At 39.7% G+C, this 25,887-nt stretch overlaps 1 protein-coding gene across 5 annotated transcripts in view; it reads left to right on the forward strand.

Moving 5' to 3' along the window:
- The window catches only part of FBXL17 (F-box and leucine rich repeat protein 17), a 486,275-nt gene that overhangs the window by 431,622 nt on the left and 28,766 nt on the right, over nt 1-25,887 (forward strand). For 3 of the 5 annotated variants that reach the window (XM_030565826.1, XM_030565823.1, XM_030565824.1), the window contains one exon: nt 24,909-25,051. In XM_030565826.1, coding sequence (XP_030421686.1) covers nt 24,909-25,051 — 143 coding nt within the window. Of the gene's footprint in view, nt 1-18,735; nt 18,933-24,908; nt 25,052-25,887 lie in introns of those variants that run through there. The other 2 variants (XM_030565825.1, XM_030565829.1) reach the window with 2 other exon arrangements.

Here is a 25,887-nt window from a genome sequence, read left to right on the forward strand (position 1 = left end):
GCAGTCTTTTAAACTCTGTGGAGCATATCTGCCTTAACTTTAAAATATACTTGACACAAAAGACTTTTTTTTTTTTTTTTTTTTTTTTTTTTAATATTTTTCTTGTACTGTTGCAATCCTTGCCAACTCCAGCTGAGAAGAAATAAATAATTTCCACCATCTGTACCTGACAAATATAGTGGCCGTATATTCTTGTCCAAAATAAAATTCAAAATATATCCCCCCATATCTGAAGGAAGCATTAATATTCTTTCTTGCCATATTAAGAAGAAAATGGGGGCGCTGTGTTTGATCCCACAATCTGGACTAAAGCATCTCTTTCTAGTGATAATCTTTCTGATATTCACAAAATAAAGGGTAACAACAGATCTGTGCAAAACATTCACATTGAAATCAATCACCCAGATCAGAGAGGGTTAGAGTTTTGTTATGTTCACAAATGATTTGTGAACCTGGACTTAAGTTCCAGTTTGCACATCTCCTTGTTTTCCCACATTGTGTAAGGTTGGATTGCTGTCAAACCTTACACAATGAATTCTAGGGTTTGACATAACTTAGATATGTTTCTGTCCCTAGCATTGTCCTAACCACTGCAAGTACGTACCTTGTTTCTTGGTCATTGAATGCTTCCACCAGAGCACCTCAACAAATAACTAAAAAACTCAATCTGAAGTATCTTGCAAATCCAATACTATATATGCAATTTCTCCCCCTCTCCCCCCCGCCCACCGTGTAGTTGTAGCTGTGTCGATATCAGGATATTAGAGCGACAAGGTGGGGGAGGTAAAATATTTCATATTGGACCTACTTCTGTTGGTGAGAGAGACAAGCTGTGTGGCTTGAAGGCTCATCTCTCTCACCAACAGAAGTTGGTCCAAGAAAAGAAGTTACCTCATCCACCTTGTTTTCTCTCTCTCCCCCTAGTTAGCCAGTTACTATAACTAGATGAGTATCTATAAAGTACCTATCATATCGATAGTCCCCATAGAATGTAGGTACTGGTAAATGGACATCTAGTTGGAATGAACTCAAGCATTGTCCTCTGTTACAGTAATGCCATGCTGAATGTCTAAATACCCAGTAAACCTGATAAAGCTATCAGTTTTGGTGTTAATATATCTTCTGTTGAGGAAGGATTTAGCCATATTTTAAGTGCTTTCCCATAGGGTCCCTCAGGCCTTAGTAGTGAGCATCCTGAGGAAACGGAGATTATGCTATTGAATGCAAAGTGCACTGAAGAAATACTTAAAGAAAAACAGTGTTTTTCAAGCTCTTAGGAACTAACATTTTTGTTTGCATTTCCATCATGTTAATTATTGTTCAAAGAGTTCCCGAAGTGATTACACTCAGCTACTTTCATGGAGCTTTATTCCATTAATTATGCATTGAAGCTAATTAATGTTGGAAAAGTTGTTATTCTAAGGAAGATAGAAATAACATGTAACCATTCAGCTGAGAACATCTTGCATAGGTACTGTAGGTGTCATTATTTGAAAGCAATTTGATGAGTCCACTGCCCACCCACTGTAATAAACGGTTTATTTCTTTTCATGGAAACATGGCTACAGTTGTTCTGTTGCGGTATCCAAGACACCTCTAAAGTATTTAATACAGTCTCTCAGTTGAGTTTTGAGTCTGTGATGATTCACAGTATGAAGCCCTTTTAAATTTTTGTATATTTTTTCCAGAGTCTCAGTAGTGTTCACTCTAAACATCCATTTACAATGATTTATATGAGCAAATGAGATCAATATAGGCTTAGTTAATCATAATTAACTTAATGGCAAAATACAATATCGTGGTCCTTGGCTATCCCTCCCAGTTCAGAACTGTATACCTGGACTGAAATGGACCAAACATAAGGTTAACAAACACAGAACCCTTGCTAAAGTTAATTCACGTTGAGGTTTGGAGTGATACACAGTGACAAAAGCAGGAAAATTCAAAATTAAGTCTGACAGTTTGTGCTTACTTCTCCTGATTGTATAAATGTGTTGCACCACATGTAGTATGTAACTTCATTCTGTAACCTGGGACCTAAGTAATATGTAGGCACAATAGAAAACATTTAGAACAGGCTCTCAACCAGAACTTTTAATTTTATTGTCTCTTTTTGTCATGTGTAGGGAACTAAAACTTAGTTTCATGTGTTAAATTCAAAAGATTTTTTTTAAAGGGAAGAATCAAAATATCAACACGCTTGGTACACTCATAGTGTGAAGTTCACTTCATAAAATGTAATTGTCTATGTTTTTTTAAATAAGACTTATGAAACAGAATTATTTTAAGTACCACATTTCAAAATATGACATCGGTGTAGAAAATCCATGTGCAGTTGCATTAGGGTACATTTAAATCAAGTATTACACTTCCAAATGGCTAATAACACTTAACTAGCCATTTACAAGTATGAATCCTTGATTTGCATTTGCAGATTTTATAATTTTACGTGCAAATGTAGGCACATAATGGTGCATCGGTCTCTGAACACCTCTGTTTAGCCTTTTGTGCGTAATCCACAAAACACAATGTTCCTACCCTTGCTGATTATGCTACAACAGTTAACTGTGAATAATATTCCCAGAGCTGTCCTGGCGTCAATGAATGTTGCTGGTGTAGAAATGTGTTTTGGCATAATTAGTTGGGTGTCTGCATAAATATAAGATGTTGCAAAATTAATGCTGTCACTGTCCAGATTTACGTCATATCTACCTACCAGCCCCTGGTAATGTCCTCTTCTGAGTGCAGCTCACACCATCATCAGGGGGTATGCTGATGATCCCACTGCACTGGAGTTTCTTAGATGTCTTCACAGCATTTGCTGTCTGCCTATTCCCCAGCTCTTCTATGTGTTTAAAGGGCGTTGCTGGTGACCAGGTCTCCACCTTAGGCAGCAGCTTTATGTTGTGCATATATGTAGCATGATCGTTAGAGCAATAAAGGAGGTGAACATACTTCAGTTATATAGATTATACATTTTTGTTTTAATTTATAAACCTTGAGAGAGACTTTCTAAGCAAAATAGCTATGTTAATTTTAGCTCCATCTTAATGAAAATGACAGTTCTAGGATAGAAAAGGACAAAATTGGTGGTTGGGTAAAGACACATTATTTTCCACAAAGTTAAGAGGATATTACAAATTGTGGGGGATATGAAACAAAAATTTTAAAATATTAGCAGTAAGCAATTGGAGGCTCAGAATTGCCTTCCTTTGGTTATGTAGTCTGTATCCTGAATTGTATAGGTTTACTCATCATTCCCATTTCATCTGATTTATTTTTTTTGGTAATATTCAATAACAGTATCTCAGTCACATCTCTTGGTGATGTATTCCATTTCCTATAATTGCTGCTATTGTTAAGACTATTTTCCTAATGTCAAGCTTAAACATTTCTTTCCTGTGGCTTCAAGCTATTGCTCTTTTTTCTACCATCATCTGAAACTGAATACTTTATTTCTTTTATTTTCATTATAATCTGGAAGATCTCTATAGATTGTATTTATATATCTCCTGACTCTTCTCTTTCTAGAGTATATGTACTATATATTATTTACAAAAAAACCCCTACATTAATGCACTGTTGTTTACACTGCACAGTCAAGCACTGGAAGTTAGGAAATACCAGAGATAAGTTGTCTTACTTTCTTATTTTTGCTCTTTTGTGCATACATGCAAAAGAATGTTTAAGATTTTGGGCACCAATCATATGCAGTGTGTGGCACGCTGAAACAAAGTATTACATGCACAATGCTAAAATAATATCTAGGGATTGTGGCAGCAAGCCAGAACAGGTGTTAGTGGGAAATTATGATTTTCAGCAGCTCAGAACTAAGCCAAATCTAACAGATTTGCATGGGAGGAGCAAAAGGCACCTCCTTCACCCAAGATTATCGCCTTTCCAATTTAAAAGTCTTGCTACAAACCATGGAGGACTTTGCAGCTTTTGTGTGTGTGTGTGTGTGTGTGTGTGTGTGCGCGTGATTTTAAAAATGATCTAAATACTTTTCAAAGCAGAAAGCATTATCATGAAGATTGTGAACTAGACAATGTCACTTCAGTGCTATGCATATTTTCACTTCGTCATTTTAGTTTTATATGTAATCCTGTGTATCTGTTTAGTTTTCAGCTTTTTTCCCCCTCCAATTTGCATTGCATGGCAAGCTCCTATTTAATTTGCTATGTATACCTCTACCGCAATATAACGTGACCCAATATAACACAAATTCGGATATAATACGGTAAAGCAGTGCTCCGGGGGGGGACGGGGCTGCGCACTACGGCAGATCAAAGCAAGTTCGATATAACGCGGTTTCACCTATAACGCGGTAAGATTTTTTGGCTCCCAAGGACAGCGTTATATCGGGGTAGAGGTATATCTCTTTCTCAGACTTGCTACTTTAGAGCCTGATCTAAAGCCTATTAACCTCAGTGGGAGTCTTTCCATTAACTTCAGTGGACTTTGGATCAGACTCTTATTCCCTCTTCCTAGCTGTATGACTTTACAAGTTTAGTAATGAATCTCATCCAGTTGCATGCATCTCAGTTTTCCAGTCTTTCCAGATCATTTTGCAGGAAGACCAAGTACGAAGGAAATCAAGTATAAAGTGACTTGAACTACTAAAAAAAAAAATGCAATCTCTCTTTAAAAACAGGCACAGAGGATTAGAGGATTGTACTGATGCAAATGTTGTACCTATATTTTTTAAAGTCTGTAGTGGTTATCCTGGGAATTATACACCAGTAAACTTTACATCTGTACCTAGATAATTGGTTGAAATTATAATTAAAAGCAAAATAACTAACCACAAGGAAGATAATAATATGATCAGATCTACCTAAAATGGGTTTTGCAAAATAAAATCATGTCTCAGTAATTAACAATTTACCAAGGATTGTGGTGAATTCTCCATTACTGAGAATTGTTAAATCAAGATTGGTTGATTTTCTAAAAGGTCTGCTCTAGGAATTATTTTGGGGAAGTTCTATGGCCTGTGTTATACAGGAGGTCAGACTAGATGATTGCAATGCTCCCTTCTGGCCTGGGAATCTAGAAATCTATAATCTATGTGATTTCTTTGAATATATCAATTAAGTAGTAGATAAATGAATATATCAATAAAGTAGTAAATAAGCCAGGTGACATCATTTATTTAGACTTCCAAAAGCCCTTTGACAGTCCCACAAGGCTACTAAAGAAGTTAAGTAATTACAGGCTGTGAGGCAACGTATTGTCATGGATTAAAAACTGGCTAGGAGACAGAAAACAAAGAGTAGAATTAGTTAGTTTTCATCATGGCAAAAAGTAAACAAATGAATACCTCCAGGTTCCAGCTAAATTCAATGTTGTTTATTATATTAATAATCTGGAATAGGGGATGAATAGTGAGATAACAAAATTTGCTGATGGCACAAATATATTTAGGAAATTGGAACTAAGAGGATGGTCAGGAACATCAGAGAGATCTCACCAAGCTAGGTGAAATAATGCACATTAGAAAATGTAATGTAATGAAAAATGTAAACTACCCATACACCTTGCAGAGTTCAAAATTAACTGTATCAATTCAGGAAAGAAGCTGGATAAATACCAGCTTTGAACTTTTTGAAATTATTGAACTGTCACTATGCAGGGTGCACTGTGAACAAAAACACAAACAAGGAGTTAAAATGTATAAGAAATGAGATAGAGAATAATAATACAGAAGATATTATGATACCTTTATATGAATCAGTGCTGTGGCCTCATCTGAAATACTACATGCAGTACTGGTTACCCTATCTCTAAAAAGATAGGGGGTTCGGAGAAGAGTGACAAGAATGAGCAAGTGCATGGAAAAATTCTTATATGAAGGGAGACTGGAAAAATTGGAATTTAGAAAGGAGACTAATAAGAGGGACACAATAAAAGGAGATAAGATAATGAATGGCATAAAGAAGATAGATCAGAAACTTCCATTCTCTCTGACTCATAACATAAGGGGACATTCAAAGAAATTAAAAGATGGCTCTGTTGTAGGGTTCTTACACTGTAGGGTTCTTCCTTTGAAACATCTGGCACTGACCTCTGTTGGAGACAAGATACTGGACGAGATGGATCACAGATCTGATCTAGTATGGCAGTTGCTATGTTCCTAAGACATTTTTCATTCTATATACAGCATTGCACAGTTGGCTAGATTCATCTTGTATGTGTTTGTATATATGAGTTCCCTTTTCTTTGAGAAATTGTGATTTTTTGCTAGATATATCATGTCCTTTGTTAGATACAGGATGCCAGATGAGGGGCACCAATGGTCTGATCTAGTATAGCACATCCTACTGTAAGTTCCTGTGTTATTTTTACCCTTTTGTGTATTTGTCACCCATCATATTTTCATGTGTTCTGCAAATTGAATCAGTCAAATGTCTTCCTTCCGTTATCTTACTATACTGTTAAATATTATGGATCTTAATAGAAAGTCCTGCAGAATTCCCACTGGAGATTGTTCCCCATTTTAAGGTCTTAAAAATAAAAGAATCATTAATTGTATCAGCCATTTTGTAATAATTGCTTATGGCATTTGCATCCAATTTGTATTTATCCAGCTGTTTTAGAAATATTATGTTCTATATACTGAAAACCAAATATACAATATCCACTGCATTCCCTTTATCTACCAGGAACATATGCAGCGGCACAGGAGGCGGCGAACAGAGCGGCTAACAGGGGAGTTTCAGTGGGAGTGCCCAGGGGGAGGTTGCAGGGGAGACCAAGGCAGAGGAACCAGGAAGGCAGACTAGGGAAGAGGCAGGGGTCTGCCAGCAGCCCAGCGCTTGTTGGTGGCCTGCGGTGCGGTGTGAGGCGTGGATTGCTAGGCACAGAGTTGGAACGGAACGATGGAGGCGGAGGTAGCAGGTGCAGACACACTGAGGATGACCAGATGCGGTAGCTGCGGCATGTACATGGTCCTAGAGGGGGCACCTGAAAGGAGTTTCGTCTGCATGAAGTGCTGCCTGATAGAGCTGCTGGAAGAAAAGGTAAGGGGACTGGAGATGCAAGTGGAAACTCTGGCTGAGTTTAGAAGGGGATTTGAGCAGATGATGGAACACAGACATGATGAGGCACAAGGGACAAGCTCAGACGAGTGGATAGAAGCAGGACCAAAGGACTCTGAGGAGGGGCTGCTGGGTGAGGAAAGTGGATGGTGGAAGCATGTGACTAGGAGAACCAGGCAGAGGAAAAGACGGGCCAGCGATGGAGAAATAGAACTCAGGAACAGGTTTGCTGAGTTGGAAAATGAAAATGGAGCACAGCAGGCTGCTGAAGGAGAAAGGGCGAGGAAGAAGAGGCGAGCAGCTAGTCCTGCAGAAGGAGGGGAGGTGTCAATGGAGGCGACACCGAGTACGAGCCCTAGGAGGATTGTAAGGGCGAACACAAATCGAGAGGAATTGCGGCCAGCTGCTGTGGGGGATAGACTGCAGAATCTCACTGTCGCCAGGAAAAGGCAAGTCTACGAGATTGGAGACTCTTTACTGAGAAGAGTAGACAGGCCTGTAACTAGACCTGATCGGGAGAACAGAAGGGTGTGCTGTCTGCCAGGGGCTAAGATACAGGATGTGGACCTGAGGCTGAATACGATCTTAGCGGGAGCGGGAAAGAATCCGTTGATTATCCTTCATGTGGGAACGAATGATACGGCTAGTTACTCGCTGGACTGTATCAAGGAGGACTATGCCAGACTGGGGAAGACGCTCAAAGAAATCGAGGCTCAGGTGATCTTCAGTGGGATTCTGCCGGTTCCTAGAGCGGGGCGACGAAGGAGTGACAAGATTATGGCAATCAACAGATGGCTCAGGGAGTGGTGTTATAAGGATGGCTTTGGGATGTACGGTCACTGGGAAGCGTTTACGGATAGACGACTGTTCGCTCAGGATGGACTTCATCTAAGCAAGGAGGGAAATAGAATTCTAGGATGGAGGCTCGCCGACCTCATCAAGAGAGCTTTAAACTAGGAAGTTGGGGGAGATGGTTGGGAGATGTTCGGGAGATCTCCACGCCAGAATATAACCTGGAGAGGGAAGTAAACAAAGAGAGAGGGGATACCCTTGCGGTCCCAAGAATTGATCCAAGGAGGAATAGTGGAGTAGAAACCAGAGTAAAGGGTGATGCTGGTGGTAGAAGGTCCGTGCACGACGGGGGAAAGAATGTCACTGACGCCAAACGCCGAAAATTAAAAGGTCTGTACACTAATGCGAGGAGCCGAGGTAACAAGATGGAGGAACTGGAGTTACTGGTGCAGGAAGTGAAACCGGATATTATAGGGATAACTGAAACCTGGTGGAATAGTACTCATGACTGGAGCACAGGTATTGATGGCTATGTGCTGTTTAGAAAAGACAGGAAGGAAGGCAAAGGTGGTGGAGTAGCCTTGTACATCAATGATGAAATTAACTGTAGTGAAATAAGAAGCGATGGAATGGATAAGACAGAGTCTGTCTGGGCAAAAATCACACTGGGTAAAAAAGCAACTAGAGCTTCCCCTGAGATAGTGCTTGGGGTGTGCTATAGACCGCCGGGATCTGATTGGGATATGGATAGAGACCTCTTTAATGTCTTTAATGAAGTAAACACAAAGGGGAAATGTGTGATTATGGGGGACTTCAACTTCCCGGATATAGACTGGAGGATGAGTGCTTGCAAGAATAATAGGGGTCAGATTTTCCTGGATGTGATAGCGGATGGATTTCTTCATCAAGTAGTTGAAGTACCTACGAGAGGGGATGCCATTTTAGATTTGCTGTTGGTGAGCAGTGAGGACCTCGTAGAAGAAATGGTGGTAGGGGACAACCTTGGTTCGAGTGATCATGAGCTGATTCAGTTCAAACTAGATGGAAGGATAAACAAATGTAGATCTGGGATTAGGGTTTTCGACTTCTCGAGGGCTAATTTTAAAGAGTTAAGGAAATTAGTTAAGGAAGTGGATTGGACAGAGGAATTAGTGGATTTAAATGCGGAGGAGGCCTAGAATTACTTTAAGTCGCAGCTGCGGAGACTGTCGGAAGCCTGCATCCCAAGAAAGGGGAAAAAAACCATGGGCAGGAGTTGTAGGCCAAACTGGATGAGCAAGCAACTCAGAGAGGGGATTAGACAAGCAGAAAGCTTACAGGGAGTGGAAGAAAGGCAGGATCAGTAAGGAAAGCTAGCTTGGTGAGGTCAGAACATGTAGGGATAAAGTGAGGAAGGCTAAAAGCCGCATTGAACTGGACCTTGCAAAGGGAATCAAAACCAATAGTAAAAGGTTCTACAGCCACATAAATAAGAAGAAAACAAAGAAAGAAGAAGTGGGGCCGCTATACACTGAGGATGGAATGGAAGTTAAGGATAACCTAGGCATGGCCCAACATCTAAACAAGTACTTTGCCTCAGTTTTTAATAAGACTAGTGAGGAATCTAGCGATGATGGAGGGATGATAAATGGGAATGTGGATATGGAAGTGGATATTACCGCAACTGAGGTAGAGGCCGTACTTGAACAGCTCGATGGGACGAAGTCGGAGGGCCCGGACAATCTCCATCCGAGGATATTAAAGGAACTGGCACGTGAAATTGCGAGCCCGTTAGTGAGAATTTTTAAGCAATCGATAAACTCAGGGGTTGTGCCGTATGACTGAAGGATTGCTAATGTAGTTCTTATTTTTAAGAAAGGGAATAAAAGTGATCCGGGTAATTATAGGCCTGTTAGCTTGACGTCTGTAGTATGTAAGGTCTTGGAAAAAATTTTAAGGGAGAAAGTAGTTAAGGACATAGAGGTCAATGGTAATTGGGACGAATTGCAACACGGATTTACTAAAGGTAGATTGTGTCAAACCAATCTGATCTCCTTCTTTGAGAAGGTGACGGATTACTTAGATAAAGGAAATGCGGTAGATATAATTTACCTAGATTTCAGTAAGGCGTTAGACACGGTTCCGCATGGGAAACTGTTAGTTAAATTGGAAAAGATGGGGATGAATATGAAAGTTGTAAGGTGGATAAGGAACTGGTTAAAGGGGAGACTCCAGCGGGTCGTATTGAAAGGTGAACTGTCAGGCTGGAAGAAGATCACTAGTGGAGTCCCTCAAGGATCGGTTTTGGGACCGATCTTATTTAACCTTTTTATTACTGACCTTGACACAAAGAGCGGGAATGTGCTAATAAAGTTTGCGGATGACACAAAGCTGGGGGGTGTTGCTAACACGGAGAAGGACAGGGATACTATTCAGGAAGATCTGAACCACCTTGTAAACTGGAGTAATAGAAATAGGATGAAATACAATAGTGAAAAGTGCAAGGTCATGCACTTAGGAATTAATAATAAGAATTTTGGATATACGTTGGGGGCGCATCAGTTGGAAGCGACGGAGGAGAAGAAGGACCTTGGGGTACTGGTTGATAGCAGGATGACTATGAGTCGTCAATGTGATACGGCTGTTAAAAAAGCAAATGCGATTTTGGGATGCATCAGGTGGGGGATTTCCTGCAAGGATAAGGAGGTGTTAGTACCGTTATATAAGGCGTTGGTGAGACCCCATCTGGAATACTGTGTGCAGTTCTGGTGTCCCATGTTCAAGAAGGATGAATTCAAACTGGAACAGGTTCAGAGATGGGCTACAAGGATGATCCGAGGAATGGAAAAACTGCCTTATGAAAGGAGACTCAAAGAGCTTGGCTTGTTTAGCCTGGCCAAAAGAAGGCTGCGGGGAGATATGCTTGCTCTATATAAATATATCAGGGAGGTTAACGTTAGGGAGGGAGAGGAATTATTTAAGTTTAGTACTAATGTGGGCACGAGGACGAATGGGTATAAATTGGATATTAGGAAGTTTAGACTTGAAATTAGACGAAGGTTTCTAACCATTAGGGGAGTGAAGTTCTGGAACAGCCTTCCGAGGGAAGTAGTGGGGGCAAAAGACTTTTCTGGCTTTAAGACAAAGCTTGATAAGTATATGGAGGGGATGTTATGATAGGATCGTTAATTTGGGCAATTGATCTTGGATTACCACCAGATAGGTCTGCTCAATGGTCTGCAGGGAGATGTTGGATGGGATGGGAACTGAGTTACTGCAGAGAATTCCTTCTTGGGTGCTGGCTGGTGAGTCTTGCCCACATGCTCAGGGTTTAGCTGACTGCCATATTTGGGGTCGGGAAGGAATTTTCCTCCAGGGCGGATTGGCAGGGGCCCTGGAGGTTTTTCGCCTTCCCCTGCAGCGTGGGGCACAGGTCGCTTGCTGGTGGATTCTCTGCAGCTTGAGGTCTTCAAACCAATTTTGAGGATTTCAATAACTCGGTCCTGGGTTAGGGGTTGTTATAAAATTGGATGGGTGGGGTTCTGTGGCCTGCCTTGTGCAGGAGGTCAGACTAGATGATCATATTGGTCCCTTCTGACCTATGAGTCTATGAGTCTAATTGCTGTACTGAAGCAGACAGACCAGTACCAGATGCTTCATGGGAAGGTGTAAGAATACCTTTAACTGACAACTATGGAATAAGCTTCCAGTAGAGGAAGTTTCTTCCAAACACTTGTCAGTTAGTGGATGCCAAGAAGCCACTGTGACGCTGCGGTCTATATGGTTTTATAAAAATATGCTAATGAGTGAATATAATGTATCTGGAATATGCTTCATGCTAAAGGTCTCTTGTAAGGTATCATTACAAATCTTATAATCTACCGACTGTGATGATCCTATTGGTATAAATGTACCACTCTTGTATCTAAAACTAGAAATATGAAGTATAACTCTGAGGGCCTATTGTAATTATGCAAAATGTGGACCATTAATGGTGGTTTGGAATCTTGATGACTCCCGTTAACTAGGACAATTGTCTGCAGATGAGTGTGTTTCACCTGTAAGTCTTCCTGTATACTTGTTTGCTGGCAAATGGGCAATGAAGTCTTGCAGTGACATGTGATGATGTCACCTGAACTGGAATCCATCTTTAACCTGCTGTCTTTCCATTGAAAAAGAGGAGATGGGAACCCAGAGAGAAACATAGGATTTCCACCTTATGCAAAAGATATATAAAGGGGTGGAAAAGAACAAAGGTTGGAGAGGAGCCATCATGAAGAATCCCCTAGCTATCACCTAAGCTGGAACAAGAGCTGTACCAGGGGAAGCATTGTGCCCAAGCCTGGAAGGTGTCCAGTCTGCAGAAAAAACTTACTGAAGCATCTCTGAGGGTGAGATTATCTGTATTCGGTTTGATTAGACATAGATTTGCACATTTTATTTTATTTTGCTTGGTGACTTACTTTGTTCTGTCTGTTACTACTTGGAACCACTTAAATCCTACTTTCTATCTTTAACAAAATCACTTTTTACTTATTAATTAACTCAACGTATGTATTAATACCTGGGAGAGCAAACAAATGTGCATATCTCTCTATAGAGGGCAAACAGTTTATGAGTTTGCCCTGCATAAACTGGTGTGTCTGGCTCAGCAAGACAGGGTGCTGGGGTCCCAAGCTGGCAGGGAAAGCAGGGGGCAGAAGTAGTCTTGGCACATGGGGTGGCAGCTCCCAAGGGGGGTTCTGTGATCCAACCCATCACAGCCAGGAAGGTTTATAGCCCTTATTTTTTATTCTATATCATGTAAATGTGAATGTTACAATTATCAGTATTAATGCCCAAATCTTCTTTTAATCTTATTTATCTCTTGGATGTAGTGATATCTAGTGGCAATGGGCTTCATATGTTAATTACATGTTGCTTAAGTAAAGTGAAATCCTTTTATCTGTTTTAAATGTACTGTCTTTCCTTTTCAGTGGATCTCTCTTGCTCTTGTATTATGAGAGAGGATGAACTGGAACTCCCAGTCTACCTTCCTGATACCATTCACTTAGACATGTTTATCATCTCTTCTCTAATCTATGGAGTCCTAATATTTTCAATCTCTCCTGATATGGAAATATTTCTGTTCCTTTGATCTAGGAGTTCTCAGACATTTTCATAGTATGGATCACTATTTAATAGGCAGATTGTCTTATGAACAACTCCTTCCATTCACAATCACAGAACATCCCTGTGACTACCGAAGTTGCTTACATGAACAAGTATCGTCAGGAAAGGAAATGCATTTAATGTATTTTATCTCTCAATGTGAGATACAGCCTAATACTCTGCTTTTTTGACTGTTGCTGCACACTGAGAAAAGCTTTGTACTGAGATGACCAAAATGTCACACAAGTCTTTTCTTCCGCATTTTTACAATTTATTTAGAACTTACCAATGTTTATGAGTAGTTCAAATTATTCCTTTCAATGTGTATTACCTTTAATTTCTCAACATTGAATTTCCAGTCACGTAGTTTTCTTACATCCTACTGGAGTTATTCAAAGTCTCCCTTCGAGTACACTCTATAATTTTGTGTTATCTGCAAGTTTTGCAACTTCACTGTTCACCTCCATTTTCAGTTCCTTAAGTATACTAAGTAGCGGTGGTCCTAATATGGATTGTTGGAGCACCACTGTTAACCTTTTGTCATCTTGAAAATTGACCCTTTATCCCTATTCTTTGTTTGCTACTTTTTAGTCATTTCTAATCCATGATAGAGGATAACATAGTCTTCCAAATAGCCTCCTGTGGAACTTGAATCATCTGTTAGCTAGTTGGTGTCTTTAATAGCATCTTGTAGCCTCTTGAAGTATGGCAGATTCTGACCAGCCATTGTTCAAATGTACGTGCAGAGAAGTGAGGGGGCACAAGAATCCCATTTGGAACATACCCCATTGGAATTGCAATGTAGACATTTGGGCTTGGGCTGGAGCCCAGACTCTGGGATCCTGGGAGTGAAGAGGGTCCCAGAGCCTGGGCTGCAGCTGAGCCTGAGTATCTACACTACAGTTTTACAGCCCTGCAGTCACCTGTGAGCCTGAGTCAGATGACATGGACCAGTCACAGATCTTTAATTGCAGTGTAAAGATACTCTCAGTGCCCCTGTGGACAGTGCCAGGAGTTTAAGGTGCAAGATAAGCTTGGAGCCATGACCTGTTCTCTCTGCCCCAACTAGTAGAGTTGGCCAGGCACAAATCAGAGTATGCTGCGCTCAGATGAAAACTGTATTACTTGGTGCAGAAAATGTGCAGATGAGTGCTGCCTGAGAAGTCAAACATTCTCATGAAGGCTCTGGCTGTTGCTCCTGGCCTCTCTTTACCCCCTCTAGTGCTCTTGGGGACACCTAGGATAGGATATACAGCCCTCGGCATTATATCAAAGTAAGTCATAAATCTGTTTGGCATAAGTTACTCTAGATAAAATTGTGGTGTTTGTTGATTATTACCCAATATTAATATATTGGCTATGTTATTTTATCCTCAAATATTCAGCCCATAAGAGATATCAAGGTAATTGGCTGATAGTTACTGGTCTCCCCTTCCATATTTCTTGAAGATATTAGCTCTTTTCTAGTCCCCTGGATCACCTTCTGACTCTGATAGAAACTGAAGGTTATTTTAGCTAACATAATGTATCCTAAGTAGACAGAATATTTTTATAATACACTTAACTAGATACATTTTTCTTTGTTTTAAAGATGTATAAATACTGTATCCTTTCCAAACAGATTTTTAATCAAAATTACTGCATTCCCACTGGTTGAGTGATTTGTCACCTAGTTTCCAAGCAAAGGTCAAACTATGCATTCAGATAAAGGGAATTTAACCAGATTTGCTAATCTCCTAGAGAAAATAGACTTGCTCTAGGGAAACAGTCTGACTCTCTTCCTTTTCATTTCCTCAAGGCATCATATTAGATTGGTTTCCCAGTGTGGTCATGCCCCTATATTCCTTTTGCATTTGATTGCAGTCCCATACTTCATTCTCAAGAAATGTTGCCCACAGTCACACATGCACAAAGATATAACAATAAAATGATCACAGGAGACCTCAAGCAGGCTGAGGCAGGTGAGGCCTACAGAAAATACAAAACATACTTATTTTATTAAAAAGCAGGTTTCCCACCCAAAAAGAGATGGTATAGCATTCCATTATAAAAATGTTTCTAGGTGGACAAAAGCTGGATTATCTATCTCTCTTGTCTTTCTATCTACCTTATAGAATTCATAGAATATCAGGGTTGGAAGGGACCTCAGGAGGTCATCTAATTCAACCCCCTGCTCAAATCAGGCCTAATCCCCAAACAGAATTTTGCCCCAGATACTTAAATGGCTCCCTCAAGGATTGAGCTCTCAACCCTGGGTTTACCAAGCTAATGCTCAAATGACTGAGCTATCCCTTCCTACCTAGCTACTTTGTCACCATATTTTATGAGCTCATTCTAAATATTAAACACTGGAAATAACAATACTAATCTCTCTCTTTCTGTTTTCCTTCCTAGGCTGTGGGGGAAATAGTAAAATTCATTTTTAAAAAGTTTTATTGTGGGGAAAACAAGTTATGAGTGGTGAAATCCATGGTCCTTTTTTATTTTATAGGAGTTACTCATGTTTAAAAGGAAAGCATATGCTTAAGTTGTGTGCTGGATCAGGACTTTAGTGAGCTCCACAGTGGAGGTTCAGTTTCTTTGAAAGTTCTGGCTCCTGAGTTCATCAGCCTCCCTATTAATCAACTGGTCAGTGATTCCACTGAAATGTAGCTGTCATGGTAGATCATAACCCCAGAAGGAGACTAGATCTCTCATGTAGCTAGAACCATAGTAGCCTTGGAGGGCTTTGACTACAGGACAGAGGACTTGAATTGGACTCTTTTTATTCTTTGGAAAGCTAGTGCAGAGTGTGAAATAGTGGGGTGGTATGCTCACAGTGACCTGTATTGATTAGCAGAAGGGCTGCTGTGTTTTGTACTAGTTAGAACTTTTTCACAGTGTTCAGATTTGTTTATAGATATGAGTTGCAATAATTAAGCCTGGATGTCACATATGCTTAGGTTACTGGTGGTAAGTGTATATCTGGTAGATTTAGAAGCAACCTTTAGTCTAGTCATGGACAACCTTCAAACCTGCGTACAGGTTTCAATGTGTACAGAAGCAACTGAAATATTATGAGGTCGTCTTATAATTTTTTCACACATTTCACAAGGACAAAAACACCTTACTAGCTGGTTTACTTTCTAGGGTGACCAAAGCAGCAGACCACTCACATAGAGAGTGTGCTGTCGAGAAAAGCAGTTAACATTTTCTGAGACTCGTAAACAGGTTATGGGTATAACAAGTTGGTCTTTGCACAGCATGGATCAATTAGACCACATGGGGTTCGGTTGGCAAGCTGCAGCCTGCCACATTGATGTAGGTCGGGGTAGGCAACCTATGGCACGCGTGCCGAAGGCGGCACGCAAGCTGATTTTCAGTGGCACTCTCACTGCCTGGGTCCTGGCCACCGGTCTGGGGGGCTCTGCATTTTAATTTAATTTTAAATGAAGCTTCTTAAATATTTTTAAAACCTTCTTTACTTTACATACAACAATAGTTTACTTATATATTATAGACTTATAGAAAGAGACCTTCTAAAAACGTTAAAATGTATGACCGGCACGCAAAACCTTAAATTAGAGTGAATAAATGAAGACTCGGCACAACACTTCTGAAAGGTTGCCGACCCCTGATGTAAGTTATCACGGCAGTTCAGCACAAGTTTCGGAGGGTAAGGCTCCTGCAAGCAAAGCCTTTTTAATTGAGCTTTTGCGCATGACATCCAGTTTTGATTCAGAGGTGCCAAATTCTGTTGTCCTTGGCCTTATTTAGACAAAGTACCTGCAGTCAGTGAGGAATTTTGCCTGAACAATGACTTTTGGGTTACAATGGGTGCATTTTTAGAAGTTGAAAATAAATAAAATTATATTTTCTGAAGGACTGAAAGATGCATTATTCAGGAGTACTATGCTCCACTAATAGTTAGTCATAAGGGAAGGTTCTTTTTCATATGTAAGCTAATGTTTTTCTATTTTAAATGTATATTCAGTGTTTCGTGCATATTTATAATACATTCATGCAAGATAGATAAGCTATTTATTTTTTATCCTTTTAATTGGTAAACATGTTAGTATATGGTAAACTTAAAATCAGCTTCAGCAAGTCATCCCTTTTACTAAGCTGTGTACTTCCCCAGTGAATAGAGTTTATTTTAAGATCAAGGAATTACTTAATTTTCTGAATGATATTCCACAGATGAGTGGAAATGCAATATCACAAAACATTGTATGTAGTATCAGTTTACTGCACTGAAATCTGTGTAATTTATCTTCATAGTTTATATCATTCTTCTTTTAATTTAATAGAATAGAAATTGACGGTGAAAAAGATCTTTCAAATCCTCTTGTCTGATCCTTGCCAGTACAGCATTTTCTCTGTAATCTCTCCAGAGCTTTGTCCACTCACTTTTTAAATGACTCAAGGAAAGAGACTTCTACAACTTCCCCTGGGAGAATATTCCACAGTCCAGCAGATCTGACTCTTATGAAATTTTCTTAATATTCAATCTACATTTTCCTTTGCTCATTTTCCTCCTATTTTATCCAGTTATTTCCCCCTGGACCATCTTGAAAAAATCCTCACCCTTCTTTGTTCTTAAGCCCTTCAATTGCTTGTAGATGGTTATCGCAAACCCTTTAAGAGTACATTAGCCAGCTATACATACTGTAAATAAATTGTAATGGCAAGTACCATAAGAAGAAAACCATTACCTGGTATGATTTAGTGGAAAGATTGGTTTCTACTTGATATCTAAGCTTTTAGTGAGCTTAAAATTTTAAATTCTTGTCTTTTTAAAGGCTTAATGATGAATTGGATCTAATAAACCAACAGGAAGTTGTTTTAAATGAATGTATATATATTTATAGTGCTATGGTTTTCTTTGGTCAGTCATGACCAATGTTTGAAGACATCTTTCTCAAATCCTGTCCTGTTGCTGGCTAATGTGGTGCTTGTTTCATATACAATGTGTAGCTGATGGAAAGAAGTGAACAGCAGTACAATTGGATTTCATAATGGTTTATTTTCAGTTAAACTGAAGTATGTCTTGTTAATATAAGAAATGCTCTGCTAGGACCAGGTGCATTTTAGTAAAAGTATTTCTTTAAAGAGATGTAATTTTGTTCAGTTCCACTAGACGTTCAGTCACTTTACCTGGATAAATGATACAAATCGTAGTGTGTTTTTATTATAGTTTTCCCAGATAAAAAAATACATTAAAATGGAGTTCAGCTTAGGACAAGTATCAGTAATGTAGGCTAAATACTAATTATAGAGATGTAATTATTCTAACAACAATATTTTAAACTTGGAGTTAAGAAACAAATTTAAAATAACTTCAAATATGTTAAGGGATGGAAATACAGCACTCTTAAACCTTAACTCTGCTCTCTCATGGCAGCAACCACATGATTATCATTAAGGCATTTCAGTGTTTGTGGTCCCTTATTAAATTTAACTGATTTCACATTAGATTTTTTTTCATTTATTTACTCTTATAGTTGTGAGGTTTTGTTTGTTTGTTTGTTTTTGTATTCTGCTGGCTAGCTGCTTTTCTTTTTTGTGTTTTTCTATTGTGGCTGCATTTATGTTGTCACTCCCCTTGTTTTAAGCCTTGCTGTTTTTAATAATGAAATGCACCTTTGACCTTTCTGCCTTCATGAATACATTAAGAGTTTTCATAGAACAATGCATTGAGCCAAACTTATGATGAACGGTGTTAATCATATAGTCTATTATTAAGTTATTGCCTTTCTTCTTCAGAGTAACCAAGTATTGTTTTATTTTATTGTAGGTAGTTATTCTTTGACAGCAGACAGAAATAGCAAGAAGATGTCAAGAAGTTCAAACATTTTGTTTGTTAAAATATATATGTGGCAAAATAATAGTAAAAATTGTAGTAACATACATGTTAAGAATAAAAAGCCCCATTTTCCATGAGTTTTTATTATTATTTTGCTTAAAAATAAATGATCATAGAAATAGAGAATTTTCTCCATGAAGAAACCAATAAATATAATAAATTAACAACTACTTAGCTTTCTTGCACTTGTTTTTAATATGTGTTTTGTAGGGCTGTCAATTAATTGCCATTAATTCATGCGATTAACTTAAAAAAATAATTGCAATTAATCACAGTTTTAATTGAACTGTTAAATAATAGACTACCAATTGAAATGTATTAAATATTTTGGATGTTTTTCTACATTTTCATATATATTGTATTCTGTTGTAATTGAAATCAAAGTGTATATTATTTTGCTTACAAATATTTGCACTGTAAAAATTATAAACAAAAGAAATAGTATTTTTCGATTCACTTCATACAATACTGTAGTGCAATCTCTGTCATAAAAGTGCCATTTACAAATGTAGATTTTTTTTGTTACATGACTGCACTCAAAAATAAAACAATGTAAAAGTTCAGTGCCTACAAGTCCACTTAGTCCTACTTCTTGTTAAGCCAATCGCTAAGACAAACAAGTTTCTTTACATTTAAGGGAGCTCTCTTCTAACCCTAATCTTCTATGATTCTAATGCTGCTCTTTTCTTATTTACATCACCGGAAAGTGAGAACAGGCATTTGCATAGCACTTTTGTAGCCAGCATTGCAAGGTATTTACATGCCAGATATGCTAAACATTCGTATGCCCCTTCATGCTTCGGCCACCATTCCAGAGGACATGCTGATGATGCTCATTTAAAAAGAAAAAAGCATTAATTACATTTCTGACTGAACTCCTTGGGGCAGAATTGCTCTGTTTTATGCACATTCTGCCATATATTTCCTGTTATAGTAGTCTTGGATACTGATCCAGCACATGTTGTTCATTTTAAAAACACTTTCACTGCAGATTTGACAAAACGCAAAGAAAGTACCAATGTGAGATTTCTAAAGAGCCCTACAGCAGTTGGTTTAAGAATCTGAAGTGCCTTCCAAAATCTGAGAGGGATGAGGTGTGGAGCTTGCTTTCAGAAGTCTTAAAAGAGCAATGAGGAAATTACAGAACAAAAAAAGAAAGTCAACCTTCTGCTGGTGGCATCTGACTCAGATAATGAAAATGAACATATGTCGATGTGCACTGCTTTGGATTGTTATCGAGCAGAACCTATCATCAGCATGGACATGTGCTCTGGAATGGTGGATGAAGCATGAAGGGATGTGAATCTTTAGCACATCTGGCATGTAAATATCATTCAATGCCGGCTACAATAGAGCCATGAGAAAATAGTATGTTACTCAAAATCTTCAGTAAGCCAAGAGAAACAATCAATGTAAAGATCTCACTTCTCTCTGAAATTATTTACCTATTATTGTTACAAGCAACACCTATAAGCAAAAGAGAGAGAATATTTTGCTCTATTTTTTCAGTTTGTTTAGTTTATGTATTTAGCAATATTTTGGATGAGATTCTGTGCCTTGCCTCTTGGGTGGAATTTAGCCTTCTTTTACCTTCGTGATCCTGGACTGCTGGGGTGGCTGGAGTGATGCCAGGTGTGATTTAGAGAACACGGGGGGCCTGTCCAAGTTACTGCAGGCTTCTTTAGCTCCTTTATGAGTCAGAGCACTGCTTGGAATCTCTTCATCACTGGACCCTACCCCTGGCATACCCCATTCTAAGGCTTATAAGAATCAAGGCCTCAAAAGATGGCTGTTTCCACAGTGATTGCATTGAGAGAATTATCCTCCACCCCAATTTGCTGGTTTTATGACCTCTTTACACCACTCCAGTTGTTTTAACAGATATAAAAGTTTCTTCTGGAGAGTATTTCTGTTATTTGTTGGCCTTCCACACAGCAGCAAGGGAGGAAAAAAACACTTTTAAGAATAGGAAAATATGGATTATAATTAAGGCTACATTTTAGTCACAGGTGTTTTTGTTAAAAGTTATGGACAGGTCACGAGCAGTAAACAAATATTCATGGCCCGTGACCTGTCCTTGACTTTTACTACATACCCCCTAATTAAAACTTGGGTGAGGGGTCACGGGTGCTCGGGGGGGGGCAGCCTGGGACACCCGCTGGTGTTGGGAGGGCAGGGCAGGTGGTGGCACGCAGCACAGGACCTGTGTTGGTGCTTGGGGGGGAGGGAGTTGGTGGGGCTGGCAGGCTCCCTACCTGGCTCCATGTGTTCCTGCATCTCCTAGGGGGAGGGAAGGTCAGGGGACTGCACGCTATTCCCCCCCCCAAGTGCTGGCTCCACAGCTTCCATTGGCCAGGAACTGCAGCCAATGGGAGCTGCGGGTTTGGGGCCTGCAGGCATGGGCAGCACATGGATCCCACTGGCCCCACTGCCTAGGAGTTTCAGGGACATGCCAGTGGGAGCCAGGGAGCCCCCCACCCCAAGGTAAGCCTTATCCAGCACCCCAATCCCCTTCCCCTAGCCCTGAGCCCCCCCCCCCCGCACACCAAACTGCTGGTGCTGCTGGCCCAGGTGCTGCCTGGCTTGGGCAGCCCCTGAGCCAGAACTGGCCACTGCAGAAGTCACAGAACTTCACAGAATCCATGACTTCCTTGAAAGACAGCCTTAATTATAATATTGCAAAATTTGACAGAGAGAATCAAGGACAGTTGTAGTACCTGAAATGACTTGTAACTCATTTTTTGAAAATGATTAGATTTCAAATTGACAATATTCTTTTTGTCTTATTGATATCCCTTCTCTAAGGTTTTAAACCAACCTATAGAATTTCCTAGAGAAATATATCCTTACTCTAATTTTTTTAAATTGGTTTAAAAATTCTGTAGAAAATTTATAATTCTCTGTTCTGTTTTCATATGGATGACACATAAAAGGACTGTGTTGAGGAGAAATGCAACAAAGCTATATACTCTCCTACCACCATATCACTTGCTATTAGCCACTCTGTGTTAGCAGTACATTTTTTACTCCTGTGGGAATTCTGCACCAAAAAAATTAAAATTCTGCAAAATTCTGCAAATGTTATTTATCAAAATAACACTATATAATCACACCAGTTTCAATTATTTTAGTAATTTATTTCAGAATACCTGTCAGCAAGTATGTCTGTAACAATACATACAAACACAAAAATTCCCCCAGAAGTAGAGCGTGAAAGAACCCCTACAACAACCCAATTCCTGCTTCTATACCACCTCCACTCTAGAGCCCAGCTGGGGTGAGAGGCAGACACTTACACCCCCTTCCCTCGAGAGATACCCCCTCCCCCTGCCCAGAGCCCAAAAGCACCCCTCCCCAAGCCCAGACCCTGACACGATCCCCACGAGCCCAGCTGCTGCGTCCCTCCCCGCTCCCCAGCCCAGACAATGATAGACCCAGGGATCCAGAGGGAGAAACAGCTTGGTGTTAGGAACTGGGCTTGCACAGTTTCCTGCATGCTGCCACCTCCATCCTTCAGGGCGTGCTAGGAACGGCAACTGCTGGGAACCCTCCAATTCCCTCCCCCTTCCCTCAGTCTTGCCTTCTATTTGCGAGCTGGGCTGTGTCGGGCCCAGTGGCCCCTGGTGGCAGGCAACATTTCTGCAGCCAATTTCTGGGGGAGGAGTAGGGTGGGAGGAAATTCTGCACACACAACATTAATTTCTGAAAAATTCTGCATTGCTCAGTGGCACAGAATTCCCCCAGGTGTAATTTTTGGAGATGATAGAGAAATAGAAGGAATGGCCCCTGGGGAATGTTCAGAATAGAACTGGAGTGCTGATGCTCTACATCATGTATGCCCATGAAACCAAGTCTTAATGTATGCAACAAATTGCAGAATAAATTAATGATAATCCAGTTACAGGATTAAATTAATGTGACCACTTTTCGCTTAGCTGGTTAGCCAGTTTTCGGGGTCTTGACAGGTTGTTTCCATTAGGAGGAGACAGAGTCAGGATTTCTGTGATGCAATCCTGTTCATTTACAAAGAATATATAAAAAGGCCTGTTACCATTCACACAGTAGGAATCCAACAACAGAAGAAAGTTTCCTTTCTCAGTATTCCAAAGCCGCCTCATCGGCACGCTCTCCAAAAAGCTCTTTCTCTTAACTTACTATCAGTGTCATACTGCAAGAGCTTCTCTGGCTGTCCTTGGCTTCCTGCTGTCGTCTTCATTGTTTCTGTGGTGTGTCTGGCTGCATCTGCGCATACACACACTCAGCTCCACCAAAACAATACCCAGCCCTCTACATTTGCATTTAACCCTCAATAAAGTAACTCTGCCCACAAAGTACAGCTCTTGACCAGTCTTACATATGGCCTGTGTTTTGGGCAGTGGTTTCTATTGTTTCTGCTATTTAACTGCAAAAGGAGCTTCACTCCTTACATTTATCCTTAATGAAGGATGACTGTTACACTCATCAGCTTCATAAGGTTTCACCCTATCCCCAGCATAACATACTGTAGCATTTCCACACATACTTGGAGAGAACAGGACAACGGCAGCATGGCATTGGAAATAACAAAGCTGCTAATTTGGGGGTTAGAGATGCTGGGAGGATGATCAAAGAAGACAGGCTACTCATAAATATAGTAAAGCCTGCAAGTTCTTCACACTAGCTAGAACATGCTCCTCCTGCCCGTTACATATTTGAACCACTTCTGCAATGCAAGAGAGGAAATATGCTGCAACGGTTGTGGAGTTTGGTAAATAAAAATGTTCATCATTAAGAATGTTATATGGGAGAAGCTGATATGCCCATTGGAAGTACAGCAAGAAACTTAACTTCACAGTTTATAACTGGACGCAACTGTAATTCCTTTCCTCAAAAAATGTAGCTGTTACTATGTGTTTTTGTATTAAGTTTAAAAAGATCCATATTTCAAAACAAGCAGAAGTCATGAATAACAATAAATCTGAGACATGCCATGAGTAACACATTTTTCACAATTTTTTTTATTTTCATTAAAAAATTGACACTGACAAGACAATTCTACGGTGCAGCAAACTACCGTTGTTACAGCATCAGTACAAGCTATGAAAAGGAATAGTGGTGTACTATAGAGTGTATTGTTATATAAACTTTTATGCACATTGAACAACATCCGCTACCTGTGGTTTTTAAAAAATATTATTTTTTTTGATGAGTCAAAAATTACCCTATTATGCTCTGAATATTCCTGTAGTAATTGCTTATCATGTTGGCAACCCTGTAGCAGAGTGTTTGCTCATAAAAGGAATATAATCTCAGTTGTTCTTGCAGGAGAGTCAGGTGGAATTGTCTCGTATTCTATAGTTATTTCACAGATCAATTGAAGGAGTCCATACAGTATACAATTCTGCTTACAGATCTGTAGAAGCATCTGTCTTATCTAGTGGGATAATATATCTTGTAGCACTTTGACAATAGATAATACAAATAACTGTAAGTTTGTTTGTTTGTGGTTTAGAGGGGAAATGCTCCAATAACTGAAACTGAATTGAGTTTCACTGATCATTTTTAACATAAAAGTGGGAAAGTGTCCTGTGGCACCTTATAGACTAATAGACGTTTTGGAGCATCCAAAACATCTATAAGGTGCCACAGGGCTCTTTGCTGCTTTTACAGATCCAGACTAACATGGCTACCCCTCTGATACTTGACATTTTTAACTTTACATTATTTGTTTTCTGTAAATAATTCAGAGAAAGAATTCCAATTAATTATACGTAATTCACAATAAGACATTTTCTTTCTTTCACTAGAATATATTTTTAAATATTAAATTCATGTTTTTAATTCCTAATTTGGAAATATACAGGTTGTTATGTAGAAGTGAAGTATTAATTTAGAAAATGTTTATCAGAAGGAAAACATTATGCAGATAAGCAGAGAAAGATATGTGCTGTACAGCATATTTCTAAGGGATATTTTAAACTTAGCTCCCAGGAAAAATTATGAAAAATGCTCTAGGAGTAGTTTAGTTATAATTGCATTATTTCAAGTGTGTGCATGTGTGTATTTAAACTAGTTCCTCCATCTCTGCTATTAACTTCTGTACTTTGTCTTTCGTGTTTTTACAGCCCTGATAGCCATTGGACGATACAGCATGACAATAGAGACAGTGGATGTTGGATGGTGTAAAGAAATTACTGACCAGGGAGCCACTCAAATTGCACAAAGCAGCAAGTCTCTCAGATATTTAGGGCTGATGAGATGTGATAAGGTAAGCAGCTTCTGCATAAAATGGATGTAGGCATCTGAGTGTATGTATGGAATGTGTGAGCCAGACTTTTTTGTATTTTCCTATAAAAATATCTTTCTTCTTCGAGTGATTGCACATATCCATTCCAATCTAGGGGTGTGCACCTTATACACAGTTGTTGGAGAACATTTTCCCTCATCAGTACCCTTTGGGGTGGCTTAAGCACATTCTGCCACTAGGCACCACTGTGTGCTAGCGTAAGAGGGCAGAGCCACCTCCGATCCCCCTTAGTTCCTTCTTACCACCAGTGATGATTGTTGGAGTGCTTGCAGTCTGGCTAGCACAAGTTTATTTCCCTCACTCTTTGTATATAGTCTGTTTCTTGTTTAGTACGTAGTTAGATATAATGTATAGTTAGTGTTAGGTTTTAGTTGTTAGGTCACTTTTGGACCAAATTTGATTATCGAGACTGGGACTGGTGCCATGCCTCACTCTCTGGGGTTCAAGTCCTGCCAATCATGTGCCAGACCAGTGCCGATCAGTGACCCACCCCCATCTGCCTGAAATTTGTGTAATTTGCAAAAGATTTAATCCTCTTTCAAAAAAAGACAGATCAACAAAACTTAAGTGTCTCCTTATGGAGGTGGCACATCTCCATCAGAGCCATTGGGGTCCAGAGTATACTCTAAGTGGGGCACCATGAGTACAGAGTGCCCCTACTGAGATGTCTTCAGCATCATGCTCTGTGTGTCTGGTACCAAAGAAGAGACACAGATCTGCCAAGGACATGGTACCTTGTCCAGGAAGACCTTCAGTACCAAGGCCAGCTAAAAGCAAGATCTCTGGGAGCAACTGAG

This window comes from Gopherus evgoodei, chromosome 6 (assembly GCF_007399415.2).
Source record: "Gopherus evgoodei ecotype Sinaloan lineage chromosome 6, rGopEvg1_v1.p, whole genome shotgun sequence".
Taxonomy (NCBI): domain Eukaryota; kingdom Metazoa; phylum Chordata; order Testudines; family Testudinidae; genus Gopherus; species Gopherus evgoodei.